Source organism: Crocodylus siamensis, chromosome 4, assembly GCF_052110815.1.
Source record: "Crocodylus siamensis isolate JL-2025a chromosome 4, ASM5211081v1, whole genome shotgun sequence".
NCBI classification, from domain to species: domain Eukaryota; kingdom Metazoa; phylum Chordata; order Crocodylia; family Crocodylidae; genus Crocodylus; species Crocodylus siamensis.
This window is the reverse complement of record NC_143398.1, coordinates 11,563,862-11,579,317: the sequence shown is the minus strand read 5'-3', so window position 1 is coordinate 11,579,317 and position 15,456 is coordinate 11,563,862. Positions and strand designations below refer to the sequence as shown.

The 15,456-nt window shown below is 45.2% G+C and overlaps 1 protein-coding gene across 18 annotated transcripts in view; it reads right to left on the bottom strand.

Annotated features, from left to right (window-relative positions):
• CELF2 (CUGBP Elav-like family member 2) overlaps positions 1-15,456 on the bottom strand; it is a 618,606-nt gene that overhangs the window by 41,386 nt on the left and 561,764 nt on the right. For all 18 annotated transcript variants that reach the window (XM_090041759.1, XM_090041747.1, XM_090041762.1 and 15 more), the window contains one exon: positions 4,196-4,330. In XM_090041759.1, coding sequence (XP_089897885.1) covers positions 4,196-4,330 — 135 coding nt within the window. The remainder of the gene's footprint in view (positions 1-4,195; positions 4,331-15,456) is intronic.

Here is a 15,456-nt window from a genome sequence, read left to right as displayed (position 1 = left end):
TTGCAGGTCATACAAAATCATTAGTCTCTTAGCAAAGTCTTGGTTTCTGCCTTCAGGATGCCTTCACTGCTTTCTAGGCCCTATGGGCCTGAGCAGTGCTGGACGCTATGATGTATTTACTCATGACATTTGAAGCTTCATCCTCATTGTATTTTTCCTTCTACCCCTCACCTTCAGTCATGAGCTGAACACACCTACTTGCCCAGGGGGATTTGCCAGTTCTCAGTGGTGCTTCAGGTTTTGCCCTCTGAACTCAAATGCTCTCTACTACTTAGTCATATTATGGCTTTGGGATTTCCATGCAATACAACGTCCATATAGTATCCCCAACTTTATAATATACAGGGCCCTGGCAGATGTTAGCCTTAAGGAATATTTAACATTTTCCTGACTCTTCTCTGCATGCCACAACAAACATTTACTGTCTTCTGGCAGGATCTACACTTCCAGAGTGATTAACATCTTCCCAGCGCTTCTCAGGGTTGGGGCCTGCCCCCAGTGCCAAGCTCCTTGTGTTAGCTATTGCATGATCTAATCCCTGATTCCAAAAACACACATCCTGCCATGCATGTGCCATTAAATGAACATCTGCAAGAAGCACAATGAAACAAACAGCCATGCTTTCAAGGCTGTCTTCAGCCCTAAGACAGTACTCCAATGCTTCCTTGGAGTTACCACTGAAGCTGGTCAGGTGGGCTGCCAGGATAAAATAGCATGGCTCCATTGATTCATACAAGCTGGAGTGCATAAATCCTGATCATGTCCAAATTCCACATCCTTCCTGAGGTTTGGCTATATTAGTAACCGAAAATAATATCAAGTTACACCGTTAGCCTATGCTTCCTGCATGAACTTGGTTGTCCATTGCATTTCTTTCCCAAATCTCCTATAATTTTGTACCTAAACAGAAGGTAACTGCTCCACCTTAATATACTTAGCAGGAGCTAAGAGGATCAACTTGTCAGCACAACTCCAGCATCGATTATAAATTATAGCTTTTGAAGGAATCTTAAGGTTTCATCGAGACCAACCTTCTTAGCAGTGATGCAAAGACAAAACAGGGAGCGATGGTGGATAGCAGTATATACACAAGTTCTTACAATGTCACAGAAATAACCAACTTTTGTGTTATATTGGGCTGTATGATATGCGTCTACAGCCCAATATAGTAGTAGCCAGGTCACAGATGGTTGCAACCTGCCTAATTTGCCACAGGTTGATGAGTGAAGGACAAGCCACCCAGCTGTTTTCACTCACCAGTAGCACTCAGCTGCACATCCTCCCAGTTAGTTTTGCAAACCCCCAATCTCTGCTAGGGCTGAAGAACCTAATCCAATAAATTATCTGTGTTCTACTGAATACATGACTTCAGAGTTAGAGAGACAATAGTTTACGATCAAACCGACCACATCTATAGCACACGCATGCTGTGTTGGGTGCCCCAGTTCAGTGAGACATAGGCACAACGAAAGGGGTCCATGGAAAATATTATAGACACGATTAAAGCAGTGGAAGAAGCCTGGATTAATTGCGACTTGCAGAGCTATTTTTCCAAGAGAGAAGAAACCATGCTATAGAAAAAGTCCTATGGTAGCAATATGGACCAGATGAGTTTTTATCCCATCTCTAACTCAGGTTCTGTGGTCACAGAGGAAGAATTATTTATAGAAGTGGATAGAAACATGGGATAAAACTGAAAAATGAGGCCAGATGTCAGAAAACATTTTCTAACACTAAGGTCAATTGGGCCATAAAATAGTCTTGCAAGGGAAATGTAAATATCCCTATCTCTGCAGCTATTCAGCTTAAACAGCACTTGAAAATACACATTAGGGAACAATCCAGCATTGGCAGCCATTGAACTAGATGACTGGAAAAGAGTTTTTCATCTCCAAAACTTATAGCGTTTATGATCTTCAAGATAGCTGTTTGTACCACATACCCCACAGAGAGTCATCACAGATTAAGGTTCTCTCTGAACCCTTAATTTGGCCTGCTTGTGCATATATGCATTATGATACAGTCTTTAATTACATGATCACTGCATACTGTATTTTCCCTGGGATTCATATCTCATTCAGTTTTTGGTATGGATGGGGTATTGTTCAGTGTGGGACCCTATGCCTCATTTACTGCATACTATTCAAACAGCCTCTGAAGACAAAATTATCTACTTTATTGTGGGTTTTTCTTAGGTTGCTTTTGAAATAATTCATTGCTGGGAAGCACTTATATATTATAGTAATCTCAGACCCCTGTGAAATGAAGGCGTGGTAACTCCATTCTACAGATTGGGAGGTGAGATGCAGAGAGATTCAGGTTAAAAAAAAAAAAGGCTAATATTTGATGTCCACTATCAGATGCCAACAACCCGATTTCTCAGAGTACTTTGCATTATACAGCATTTTATATGGTCAAAGCATGGCACTCCAATGACTGCAATCACAGCTACAAGGCCTCAGCATTTAAGCTGATTGGTCTCAGGGTCTCATGTTGGGGAACCAGAAACATCAGTCGTACCTAGTGACCACCTGCAAAAACATTGGTGTAAGTAATATTACCAGCATCCATCCTTTCCTCACACCCATTCCCCAACTCTTTGTTTCCCAGTTTCCAGACATAATTGCCGTGTCCAATTCCCTTGTTCCTCCTTTCTGGCTTCTTGATAGCACTGTTTGGTGACTCCTGAGAATGGGCTCCCAATCCCCCTACCCTTGCCCTCAATGGCACCTATTTCCAACTTCCCAGTCCGAGTCTTTGCTTTCCCCTCAACTCTCATTCCTGTCTCTTATTTCAACGATGCCCCTGTAGCCTCTTCCACTATCTCCAGCTCTCAGTTCCAGTCTTTTCAAAAATGACTCCTGGCAGTGCCTCTCTTTCCCCAGTCTCACTAAGCTCCTTGCCCCCCATGCCATATCACGTCTTGTCTTTTCTGTTTAAATGTCAGACACGTTCCTCCTCCATGAGGCCTGTGAGCCATCAGGGATCGCTGATAAAACAACAGAGGTAGGATTCCTGCCCTCAGCTTTGATGCCAGGCCCCATTCTTCCTGAGTAGCAGCAATGACAAGACACAGAAAAATTCAGCACAAAGAGTTTAAAATTTCAGGCCATTACGACCCACAGAATAAACGGGAAAACGATGGGAAATGTTTGCCCACCTTAAGAATAGGTGGTGTTACCAGCACAAACATGGGAAAGGGTGGCTCTTATTTTTTTTGCTGTTGAACTCAAGCCTTCTGCCATGAATTACTTTATCATGAGGCATAAATCCACTCTTAAACAAGATTAAACACAAATGTTCTTTAGCGGCATTGAAAATAATACAAATGTTTCTAGGACTGCAATAAACACACTTCATGATGCAAATAATTACACCCTGCAGCTTTTATGTAAAGATTAGGGGCCAGATTCAACTTGGGAACGCCGCCCTAAATCTAGAGTAACTACACTAACTTAATTCCACTCTCCACTGGTATCAGAAATGATGGGGAATTACTATCTGCTAAATTTACACCAGGGTAGCTCTGATTAGAAGCTACCTATTTGTCTCATCTCGCTTCCATAACAGCCTCTCAGTTAACACTGGCAGAACTCCCTGGAAGCATCATAAGAAGAAGAAAAGAAAAGAAATGAAGGTGGATTTGTTTAAAAGTTCATGCTAGTTAGGAGTAATGCAACTGATTACCCCTTGGGTCCTAGGAGTCCATCTCAGAGAGTAATATGGTCGATATTTTAATTTTTTTTAATTTATTCAAATATTTATTTAGAGAGAGTATAATGGTTGGTCTCGGAGAGGGTAAAAATGGTTTATTCAGAGAGCAAAATGGTCAGAATCAGTTGTTATCTTCCTAGAAAGAGGGATTTTGCTCATATTCTGGATTCTATGTGCAACGTTAAATTTAACTGACTTCCTCATGCAACTAAAATAATCCTGTACTGGTTGGATGCTGTCAGATTATTCTGAGATCCTGCAGCGAGTTCAAAATAGATCCCTATATGTAACAACTTGCAAAATTATTTAGCTGATTGGGGTTTTTTTTTTTAAATCTAGCCATTAAACACCAAAATGTTCTCTCTGAGTTTTGTATGCACATTTATTGTTTCAGGAGGTGACAAACATATCACTGGTTTGATAGTCTCATCTATCCTTTCTGCTAAATCTAAAAGAAAAAAAAAAAGCCCTCTGCTCTTACCAGGACTTGTGAGGGCTCCCAGAGCACCAGTTGTTGTGGAGAGAGGATTTGCATTGGTGGTGGTAGCTGAGGTCTGGGCGGCGGCTGCTGCGGCTGCTAAAGTTGCCAAATTCTGTAATTGTAAAGCGTTCATGCCTGTAGAGAGAACAAAACGAAGCTTCAGCAACAGGGTTCATTAAGAAACACCAGTCAATGATCCCCGCCAACATACCTCACCTCTGTCTCAAAAGGTGGCTACTCTTGTGGTTAAGGATATCTCAGTTGAGTTCCTACCTCTGGTACAGACTGGCAGCATGACAAGTCACTTAAGGTTGCTTAGAGATGTGAACCCCCTCCACCCGCAAACAGCGCTTTATTTCGAGTTCAGTGCATCCCCACGGCAAGCGCAGCGCATGCCCTGAAGTTTGGGCAGAGCTTTTTAGTGCTTCTATCTAATAGGTGATCGAGTCTATTAGACTCAAGCCACCTATGCCTAGGTGGTAGGAATAGGACATAGGAAATGCTAAGCATGGGCATGTAGATTAAGGTCTGATTCAGGGCAGAGGTACCTGCCTGTACTGGGATGCCTATCTTGCCAAAACTGAGACGTATAACACTTCTCATTGAGCCCCAAATATGTGGTGGGGCTTTCCTCACGTGAACTAAATTAGGGCTGGCCATTTTTTTTTTTTGGTCTGACCTAACCTTCCCTAACATCTGTACAGATCAGCACTTAGATCGATAGATCAACCTAACCCTACTTAGGTTAACCTAACATAACATCTGTGTGCACCCTTAAGATCTCTCTCAATTCCTATCACCTACAATATTTATTTTTTTCACAAGACACAATAAAACTACTCTAATTATAAGGCACTAATAATCCAGGTAATTGGCTGTAACTATTGTGTCATGTAATCACAGGTCATCATTGAGTTTACTTAGCTTTCTAACACAGCACTTATCATGTTCAAGTGCTTTACAATAATACCTTTGAAATTGTAAAACCTCTGTAGTTTAATTATACGGAAACTTCAAATTACCAAAGAATTAGTGAAGGGCAAACCCACCTGAAGAAAATCAGCTGACTGAAATATAGTTCAAGTCCTAAATTAAGTCTTCTTTTGAAATACAAAAGAATTTGGTGAACTTTCTAAAATAGCTTTTGTTGCATGAACCTCTAATTTAGTTTTAGATGCCAGAGGAGGACGAAATTCTAAAATATTCCAAGGAAGCCACTCTCAGAGGTCTTTCCTAGCTGGGGAAAACCAGGGGATATTGGAAATTTCACATGAAAGCTTACTGGGGTCTAGATTGTAGCTGTGTTGGTCTAAGGACATTGGCAGACAAGGTTCTTTGGGTGAATCTGATATTTTTTATTAGACCAACTAAATAGTTGGAATTTTTTTTTTTTAGCAAGCTTTCAGGGTTAAAAACCCTTCATCAGGCTGAGGAAGCTTCTGCAGTTGGTGTGTGCTCTTCCTGGATGAAATGAATAGTAAAGAAGCCTTCACATGAAAGCTTATTACTCCAAACTGGTTGATACGGAGCCCAATTTCAAGGGGTTTGTCTGCTACTAAACCACCAGGAGTTGCCACACTTGCATTTGTTTAGCAAGAATGAGACCATTATGGTGCTAAATTCTTGCTATGACAATGATAGCATTGGCAGAGATATAGAGATGCCTCAGAGGCAGCATATAATAGGGCTACCTGGAGAGCACAGCCAACCTTTTACAGGCTGAAGCCTGGTTCTCTTGCACCAGTTCAGCTGTGCTTGCTGATGCAGAGGGGAAGGTTGATTATGATCCTGCCCTTCCCCATCCCCTAGAGTTTCTAATGTTGCTTGCTGGTACTGGGGGCTTCGGAAACCTTGCACTCAGTACGCCCAAGGCTAATGATAGTCTGGCTCTTATGCATGGGCAGCAAAAGTGAAGAGGAAGGAGAGAGGAGTGCTTTGAATCTTGTTCATACACTCTGAATTCACTTAGGCCACCTCATAAAATGCATTTGATGATTCTGATTCATATGTTGCAAATCTCCAGAGTTTTTCAATCAACAGATCACAAGTTTAGAAAGAGAAAAGGCTGGGGTTTATAGGGTCTGTTTTTTTTGCAAATACACTGAACAATCCTTTCAAACGAATTCTGTTTTCATCCTGGATGGCTATTTGGACCCTTGTCGTGCCCTTCATTAAAGCTCTCTCTCTGCTAGAAGTCAAACAACTTAACAACAAACACTGTAGGCCTTCACCAAGACCGCAGTTAGTCCCCATGTTGTGATTCAGCTGGTAGGAGATGCAGAAAAACAGTGTGCCCGCTTCCCAGAGGGCTGCCTTGATCGCTATTCCTCTCCTGGACCAGCTGCAGATCAGAAGGAGTTTGTCACCATCAAATGATATTTTTCTCTGTGATAATGTTTCCTTATATCACTTGCTTAAAAAGTGCATTGCTGGAGCTGGTAAACAGCAGTGCACAAAGAGGCACTCGGCAGTGCTGGAAGGCTACCTTCAGCAGGGCGAAATTCAACAAAGTTCTGCAGGTGCATGCGCATTTCTCTGAAACTTAGTTTCATAGTTTCATAGTTAGCAGGGTCGGAAGGGACCTGAGCAGATCATCAAGTCCGACCCCCTGCCGTGACAGGAAAGAGGACTGGGGTCAAACGACCCCAGCAAGGTGTTCATCCAACCTCCTCTTAAGGACCCCCAGGGTAGGATCCAGCACCACTTCTCTTGGAAGTTGGTTCCAGATCCTAGCTGCCCTGACCGTGAAGTCGCGTCTCTAGATGTCTAGCCTAAATCTACCCTCTGCCAGCTTCTGACCGTTATTCCTGGTCACTCCTGGCAGTGGTCGGGGGAAACAGGGACTCCCTCAGTGCCTGCTGATCCCCCCCGACTAGTTTGTAACAGGCCACTAGATCCCCCTCAGCCTTTTCTTGTGGAGGCTGAACAGGTTCAGGTCCCATAGCCTCTCCTTGTAGGGCCTGCCCTGCTGCCCCTGATCATGCGGGTGGCCTCCTCTGGACCCTCTCCATGCTGTCCACATCCCTCCTGAAGTGTGGTGCCCAGAACTGGATGCAGTACTCCAGCTGTGGCCTGACCAGTGCCGCATAGAGGGGGAGGATCACCTCCTTGGACCTGCTCGAGATGCATCTGTGGAGAAGGGAGTCCCCCAGCCTGTAGGTATGGTGCTGGTTCTTTCTCCCCAGGTGCAGCACCTTGCACTTGTCAGTGTTGAATCCCATCCTATTCTCATTCACCCACCCCTGTAATCTGTCTAGGTCTGATTGCAGCCTATTCCTCCCTTCTAGTGTGCCCACATCCCCCCACATCTTAGCATCATCAGCAAATTTGAACAGGTGCTTTTTACCCCCTCATCCAAGTCACTGATGAAGATGCTGAACAGTGCGGGCCCGAGGACCGAGCCCTGGGGGACTCCACTGCCCACATCCCTCCAGGTTGAAAATGACCCATCCACTACCACCTGCTGGGTGCGGCCCTCCAGCCAGTTGGCGACCCATTTGACTGTGTGGGTGTCGACACCACAGTCCCCCAGTTTCTTAATGAGGACGGGGTGAAAGACAGTGTCGAAGGCCTTCTGAAAGCCCAGAAAGACTACGCCCACTGCTACCCCTGCCTCTAAGGATTTGGTGACCTGGTCGTAGAAGGCCACCAGGATGGTCTGGCCTCTAATGAGCCCGTGTTGGTTGCCCCTGAGCATAATCTCCCCTGCTGGCCCCTCGTGAACATGCGCCAGGATAATTCTCTCAAACAGCTTCCCCAGGATCGAGGTAAGACTAACTGGCCTATAGTTTCCCGGGTCCTCCTTCCTCAGTTTTTTGAAGATGGGAACCACATTGGCCCTCTTCCAGTCCTCTGGCACCACACCAGAGCACCACGAGTGCTCATATAGCCGTGCCAGGGTTCCCGCAGCGACCTCCGCTAATTCTCTCAGCACTTGGGGGTGGAGATCGTCTGGACCAGCTGATTTGAATACATCCAGTCCCTCCAGACGTTCCCTGACTAGATCCTCCCTGACCCATGGCCTGGGTGCACCTCCCCTGGGGCCTGAGGGGAGCCCGGTGGGGGGGCTGATCCGGTCCCTGCTCAGGAAAATGGAGGCAAAGAAGTTGTTAAATAGGTTAGGTTTGTCATCTGGTGTTAGGACGAAATTTCACAGTGTGTGTTGCAGGGGCCCCACATTACCCGGTACCTTCTTTTTGCCCCCTATGTATTTAAAAAAGGACTTCTTGTTGTCCTTGATCCTGGTCGCTAGTCCCAGTCCCATCTCCACCTTGGCCTTCCTGACCACCCCCCTGCAGCCCCGAGTAACTGCAGTCTAGTCCTCCCTGGGGATGGCCCCTCCCTGCCATTGGGTGTACGTCTCCCTTTTAGCTAGGAGATATTCCCGGATGCTTTTGCTGAGCCATGGGGGCTTGTGTGCTCTCCTGCTCCCTTTGATCCATGTTGGGATTATCCCCCTTTGGGCTTGGAGGATTGTCCCCTTAAGGAGCAACCACTCTTCTTGGACACCTGGCTTCCCTCCTCTCTGGGACTTCAGTGCCTCTCCGGCTGTTCTCCTTAGCTCACTGAAGTCTGCCCTCCTGAAATCTAGGGCTGCTGCCTTGCTGCAGACCTTTGCCACCTTGCGCTGGACGATGAATCCCAGCAGGCAATGACTGCTGTCGCCCAGGTGGTCAAGTACGTGCAGCCCCCTCACCACCAGGTCGTCGCCTGTGGCCAGCACCAGGTCCAACAAAGCATCTCCCCGGTGGGGCTGTGCACCTCCTGGGTTAGATGGAGGTCCTGCATTTGGGCTAGGGACCTATGTGAGTAGACCTGGCTGACTGCTCTTCCCAGCAGATGTCTGGAAAGTTCAGGTCCCCCATGATGACCTTGTCCTTTGACCTAACTACCTCCATGAGCTGACTTAAGAATTCCTGGTCTAGCTCTTCCCTATGGTTGGGTGGTCTGTAGTAGACCCCCACTGTTAAGTCTCTTTCTCCTCAACTGCCTTGTATCCTAACCCAGAGCACTTCTGTGTACCCCTCCTCTGACTCTGTGCTACCTGACGAGGATGTGTATTCCTCCTTAATGTAGAGTGCCACACCCCCACCTTTCCTCCCTGTCCTGTCCCTCCTGTACAGCCCATAGCCCTTGATATTCACCCCTCAGTTGTGCGTTGGGTCCCACCACATTTCAGTGAGCCCCACTATGTCTGGGTTGGTGTCAGCTAGCAGGAGGGTGAGTTCCTCCTGCTTGTTCCCCGTACTATGAGTGTTTGTGTAGAGGCATTTGAGGCCTCCTGTGGATGTGTGCACTTGGTTGGTAATCAAAAAGGTTTTTTGAAACAAGTCTTTGTTGCTTTCTATTTTGTAGTATATGCCAACCTATGTATGTGCAAGGCTACAGAAGCTGAGAGACAGCTTGCATGTGCTGCAGAGAGGAAAAGAGAAACTACAGAAGCAGAGGTCAGTAAACGGCACTAAAAAGCAGAACCCCCACACCCCTTTCCCTTGGGGTGGCTGGCCTGGTGAAGGCAAGATGAACTTCTATCTCCTCTCATCTCAAAAATCACTTTTATAGCCCAAAGTTTTCAGTGGCAGCACAGGGGGAAGATGAGTTCACCAACAAAAAATATGTTCTGAAGAGCCATGCTATGAAGACGTCCTTTTTCTTCCCAGCATGTGTTACTGAGGGAATGAGTATGGCACTCTGGCAGTAACCCAGCTCTGCAGATGTTATGGGGTGTCAGCTACAGAGCCTGCAGAACAGAGCCATTTGGTGGTGTCATAACGGGTATGAGAAGCACATGAAAGGATGGAGTGGAGCTGAACACAAGAGTGTGAATGTCAACAGCAGGCTCGAAGAGCGCACCCGGCACCCAGCACCCAGTAGAGACAATTACGTCAACAGACATCACTTCATTCCCAACCTAGAGACTGTCTGCTCAACCACATCAATAATCCATCCTTGTCAGCACTGTGTTTCAGTTTCCCCAGACATTTTATCATCACTGTTCCCTCTTCATTGGCTTGTCCCTCAACTCGTCAAATGTGTCAATGTTACAACTTGCTAGAAAAAACGTAGGTGAGGGAATCGAGCATTGCTGATCCATGGAGCCCAGAACCTGTATGACTATAAAACAGGAGCAGATTCTGGTCCCAGCGAACTCAGCCACGGTACAGCAGTCTGCTGTCTGTCCCCCTCTTTCATATGGTCTCTGCTCCTGCAGCACACACAATTTTTTACAACCCACAGCTTTTTTCAAAACAGTCCCCAACCCTGTAACAGAATTGGACAGAAAAATGAGTTGATCATTTTCATTTGAAACTGCTGCATACTCAGCAAATGCATCTCTCTCTGAAGAAATGCAAATTGCTTACCACTGATGAACAGCTTCATAGGCAGAGCTGCACATGAAAAATATAATTCCCCCTGTAGGGAAAGAGCTTCTGGGTAAGAAATAACTCTTGATATTCAGAATGGAGAAAATGTTGGGAATTTAAGTAGAAAGACTAAAAGAAAAATAAAAAAAAAATAGGCCCACCGTTCAATTGCATTCCATTTTTAATAATGCATATTTACCAATATGCTATCAGCTTGGCAAATATTCAGGACGGCGAAGAACTCAACTTTCATTTTGCTACTTGGCAGATTTAAAAAACAATTAAATTATGTACAAAACAGATGCACAATATGCCTGCTTGAAACTTAAGATTTAAAAAAAAAATTATTTATAAGGATAGGGGCATGAAAATTTAATTTAATGTTCACCTTAGGTAATTTTGTGTCTTATTGTTCACAGCAATTACCATAAATCTACATATCAATAAGCAAGAACAGATGTCAGTTGTTACAAGTGCTTGCCAATCAGGCCTGTTAAAAAGTGACAGATGGATGGTTATAGAACATTCTCATAAGGCCTATTAGCACACTCGCAGGAAATTTTTGTAGTGCTGCGCAGTCACAGATGCAGTTCTGTGAGAACACGGGTAAATGTGAGAGCACACGATTTACATTTTACAGTTTCTTGTGCTGCCTCCAATGCAAACTTTTATACAATAAGGCAATTTGCTGCATTTTAGTCCCTGTCACTTCCCTCCTGTGATAACTGTACGTATAAGGATCGCAAGGTGTTTGTACAGGATATAATAGAACCACAGACTGTTTCCAAAGACTTTTTTCAAGTTGGCTTTGTGTTTTAGATGTAAAGAGTTTAATAAAAGACATTGGACTATGATAAAAGGAACACTTGGAGATCTATTCTGGACAAATCCTACCGGAGTCCTGGCTTCGACAACAGTAGTTGTTCTTGAACCTGAGCGGCCTTCAAGAGTATGGTTTTTTTTCAGATATGGAGCACTTGGTAACAACTGAGTCCATATTAGGTATCTAAAGTTTTGTCACCCCAAAATCAACCAGATATAAGGCCTTATTCTCTTTAACTTAAATCCTGGTTGGAGTTTAAAAACAAAACAAACAAGCCAAAGGCAGCAAGAGAAACTCATTGGATGAAAGAGGACTTTTACTTGCTTACATCACTTCCAATTCAAAAATAAGTAATCTGTTAACACTGATGCTGTTGACCAGTCTGTATTGTTGTTGGTGGCAGTAGTGGTTTGTTCAGTTTATTTTTTTAAAGCTAAATATCACTTTTGAGGAACTACATTTGGGATGGGTGACAGGTTCAGAGAGTGCTCTTGAAAGTACCATTTCTTAAGCACCATTAAAGATGGGTAGAATAGGAAACCCAGCTCTTTAGCTTTGCCAGATCACATACATTTTACATCCCTCTTAGGAGAACCTTATTCTCTTATTTATACAGTATCTAAACACTTAACTCAGACCCAGCAAAGCGTGTGAAGTCTATGCTTAACTTTAAAACACCTGCTTAATCCATCCCTATTTACCAGTCAGGGGCAGATGCAGGGGGTGTAGCAGGGTGGTTGCACCCCTCTTCCAGTGCTACCAGTCCTGGCACTGGTCACTCCTGTCCCACTCCAGCTGTGAGCTGCAGGGAGCAGCTATATGGGGTGCCAGGGGCCAGTGTCAGCTGCAGACTTGTTTCCTCTTCTTGCACCTGCTCCCTGCCGCTCCTGTTCAGGTCCCTGCGCTGACTGAGAGCAGACACTTAAAGGCACTTCTTTCAATGCTATCTTCCGGGCAAGCAGGGGATGCTAAGGGGAGAAGACGGGAGCAGGCAGCATAGGAAGGAGGAACCTGTGTGCTGCCATTGCTGTCTCCAGCTGAGCCCAACATCCTGCACAGCCACTCCCCACACCTCCAGGCTGAAGTGGGGCAGGAGTGGTTCTGGGGCTCCCCACAAAACCCAGATCACGTAGCAGCGTGGGGCAGCAGTGTGATGGTAGGGGGTTAGGGTCCCTCCCCACTTGGTGCCTGGTTCCCTGCCTGGCACCCTGTTATGAGCCTGAGGGCTCCAGCTGTGCTTTGCCCTCATCCTTCCTATGGTCTGAGGAGCAGTATGCCGTGCTGCACCACCCTTTACTAGCAAATCCTAGGTCTGCCCATGCAAAGAATATAAAAACACGCTTAAATTCCAGTGACTTTAGTACCTTCCCTTTGGTCTTAAGAGGGTTGGTTTCTGCTATGCACTTAAGCATTTTTTTAAAATAAGAATGACAACGACACAATGGGTCATTCAGGACTTTCCACTGTGTTTTTACCGGCCCTTACGCAGTTGCAAAAAACGGTAAAGGAAATAAGAAGATCCTTATTTCTTCCTAGCTCTTTTGGAGTCAGTATAAGGCCCAGGAAGAATTACAGCCTCTGTGCTCAGTCTCCACTTACCCAAGAGCCCCGCTTGTGTTTTCTTGCAATGAAGACTAAACCCAAACAAAGCAGCCATGCTCAGGATAGCCTGTTTTCTTCACATTGTGTTTGTGGCCCTGTTGCTAGTAGAAGTTGCGTGGGCATCTTGAACGAGACCAGGCCATTTCCCCTCCAAGTTGAGCTCTCTAAAAATCCTTCATTAGACCTCTGTGATAAAATTTTGAGGAAGCCACAGATTGCCAAGGTTTGATGCACTGGTCTCTTCAACAGAAAGACAGCTCGTTGCTTTCAGTCACTTGGGATAGGCCAGCATTTACAAATGCCGACTGTAAGAGGCAGCCCTCTCTGTGGGACTACTGCTGGACCCACCAGCTTGAGGACAACGACTGTTGTTATAGCGATGCTAGGGCACAACACCCAGCAGGAGAAGACCTCTCAATGTGGCTCCATAGGAAAAGAGCTGCCAAAGAATTACAGGAGCTAAAGGACCATACAGACAATGCAAAAGCACAGGGCCTCTATGCAGATGGTCCTGGCTTTCAGCCAGTCCCCCCAAGATCCTCTGAGCCAATGAAACAATTAGGGGAAAAACATTCAGAAAAACAGGACTTCATGCAGTCTCTCTCACCCATCTGCTCCCACATATTCTGCAGCAGGAGGAGATCTGGCCTGGGGAGCAGTGGAGGAGAGCACTGGATTGAATAAAAAATCAGAACCAGCCAGAAGCTCAATTCGTTTCAAGCCTCTCTTGGGGTTCAGTTTCAAGGGCTTAGCAAAACACATATTCAGAAACAGAAGAAAGCCCCAGCTGTACAGAGTTTATTGATCTGAAACCCAAAGCAAAGAAATACAAATGTATAGATCCCTGGATGCATCAGTTCAAACCAGGTTTTTAATTTCAAATCATGCACCTGATTTAGTAGAGCCCTTTTTGTTTCTATTCCTGTACAGATTGAACATTACAGCCTAATGTTAAATAGAAAAAGAATTGGCTTTAAATTGCTAATTATACTGCAGTATTCTTTAGTAGGGAAAAAAAAGAGAGGGGAACATAAAACATAGATGACTCAAGTATTTATGTGCATATGTAAGAACAATTAAGCGGCGCTTCTTCAGTGTTATTGCACTGAAGAAACAGCAAAGGCAATGTTGCCAGTTCTCACAATTGTATTGTGAGTCTTGTTAGATCAAGTGTTCTTTTTAAGACATCGTTCCTCTAGTTAAAGCGGCTTCGTGAAAAATCTCGGCATTCAATTGAAAAAACCCTCGGCTCTCATACTGGTGGAGAAAAACCTGAAGCTGTGATCCAAGAGCACCCCAAAAGTTCAGAAACCTGAGAAGTAAATTTAAAAGAACTTAAAAAGAACTTGTTTCTTGTGAAATCTCTTTGCTTTTAAGGCAATATTGTGATCTGCTTAAATTTGCCTAACTAGAGACTAGCAATACTGTAAGAGGTAATAGTTTATGTAATACAATCTATCAAAGGATGCTACAAGTTACTAAAGCACTTCAACATGTTAGAAATTGTTCAAAGCACTCACTTTTGAGGTTGAAATCTTCTGTGCTCAGCCTCTGTATGTAAGTAAGGTTTTGAGCAAAAGCCCTTTAATTCCGTTTTTTTCCCCTTAGAATTAAAAGCAACAACAACAACAATGCGCTATTTCCCCATGTAAAAATAATTCTAAGCATGATTTTCCAGCCATCACAATAAAAACCAATATACAAGCTGGCAAGAGCAGTGGCTTTGCTTTGTTTGCCAAGAAAAGTAGTTTAGGAGGGATATAATCACCTGAGAACCCCAGGCAAGAAATTTCTTCACATCTACAGGAAATGCGTGGTGTGGTGTGTGCTACCAGCTCCCACCCAGGCTCAGTACAGGTATTTGTTCCAGCCCTCAGCTATGGACCCTGACTTTTTATCACAAGCAGTGGTGACCAAGACTCTGGTGGCCCTTGGTTTTGGCTCATATGGTGGCTTAACGCAACGGATAGGTCAAGCCATTCAAGCACCTGCTTAACGAGTAAACTGCAACAGACCCATTCACTTCTACAGCATAGGGTTGTGTTCCTAGACTAGGGTGGCCAAATGATGGCATGTGTGCCACAAGCACCATGGGCAGCTCCTGTTGGCATGAGAGCCCCCAGGTAAAGGGAGGCAGGGACTGGAGTGCTACGTGGAGCAGAACGGGGACAGGATGCTGCTGAGAGAAGATGCCACTGCCGAGAGCCAGCTTAACCCTGGTCCTATAGCCACTGCCAAAATCAGGGCTTTGGATCGTTGCTTGTCATACAAAACTGCAGCAGTTGTGGGGTCTAACTTGGCTTTTGGAGGTGACACCTGCTCTTGGAGCAGTGCCCTGCCCCTGCTTTGCCCCACACAGTCACAGCCAGGGGCCGGAGTTCCCCAGCCTCCGTTTTGGTGCCACAGGGTGCAAACTCTACCAGGTTCACCCCGGGGGGGTGGGGGGCGGGGAAGGCTAGTGGGGGGAGAGA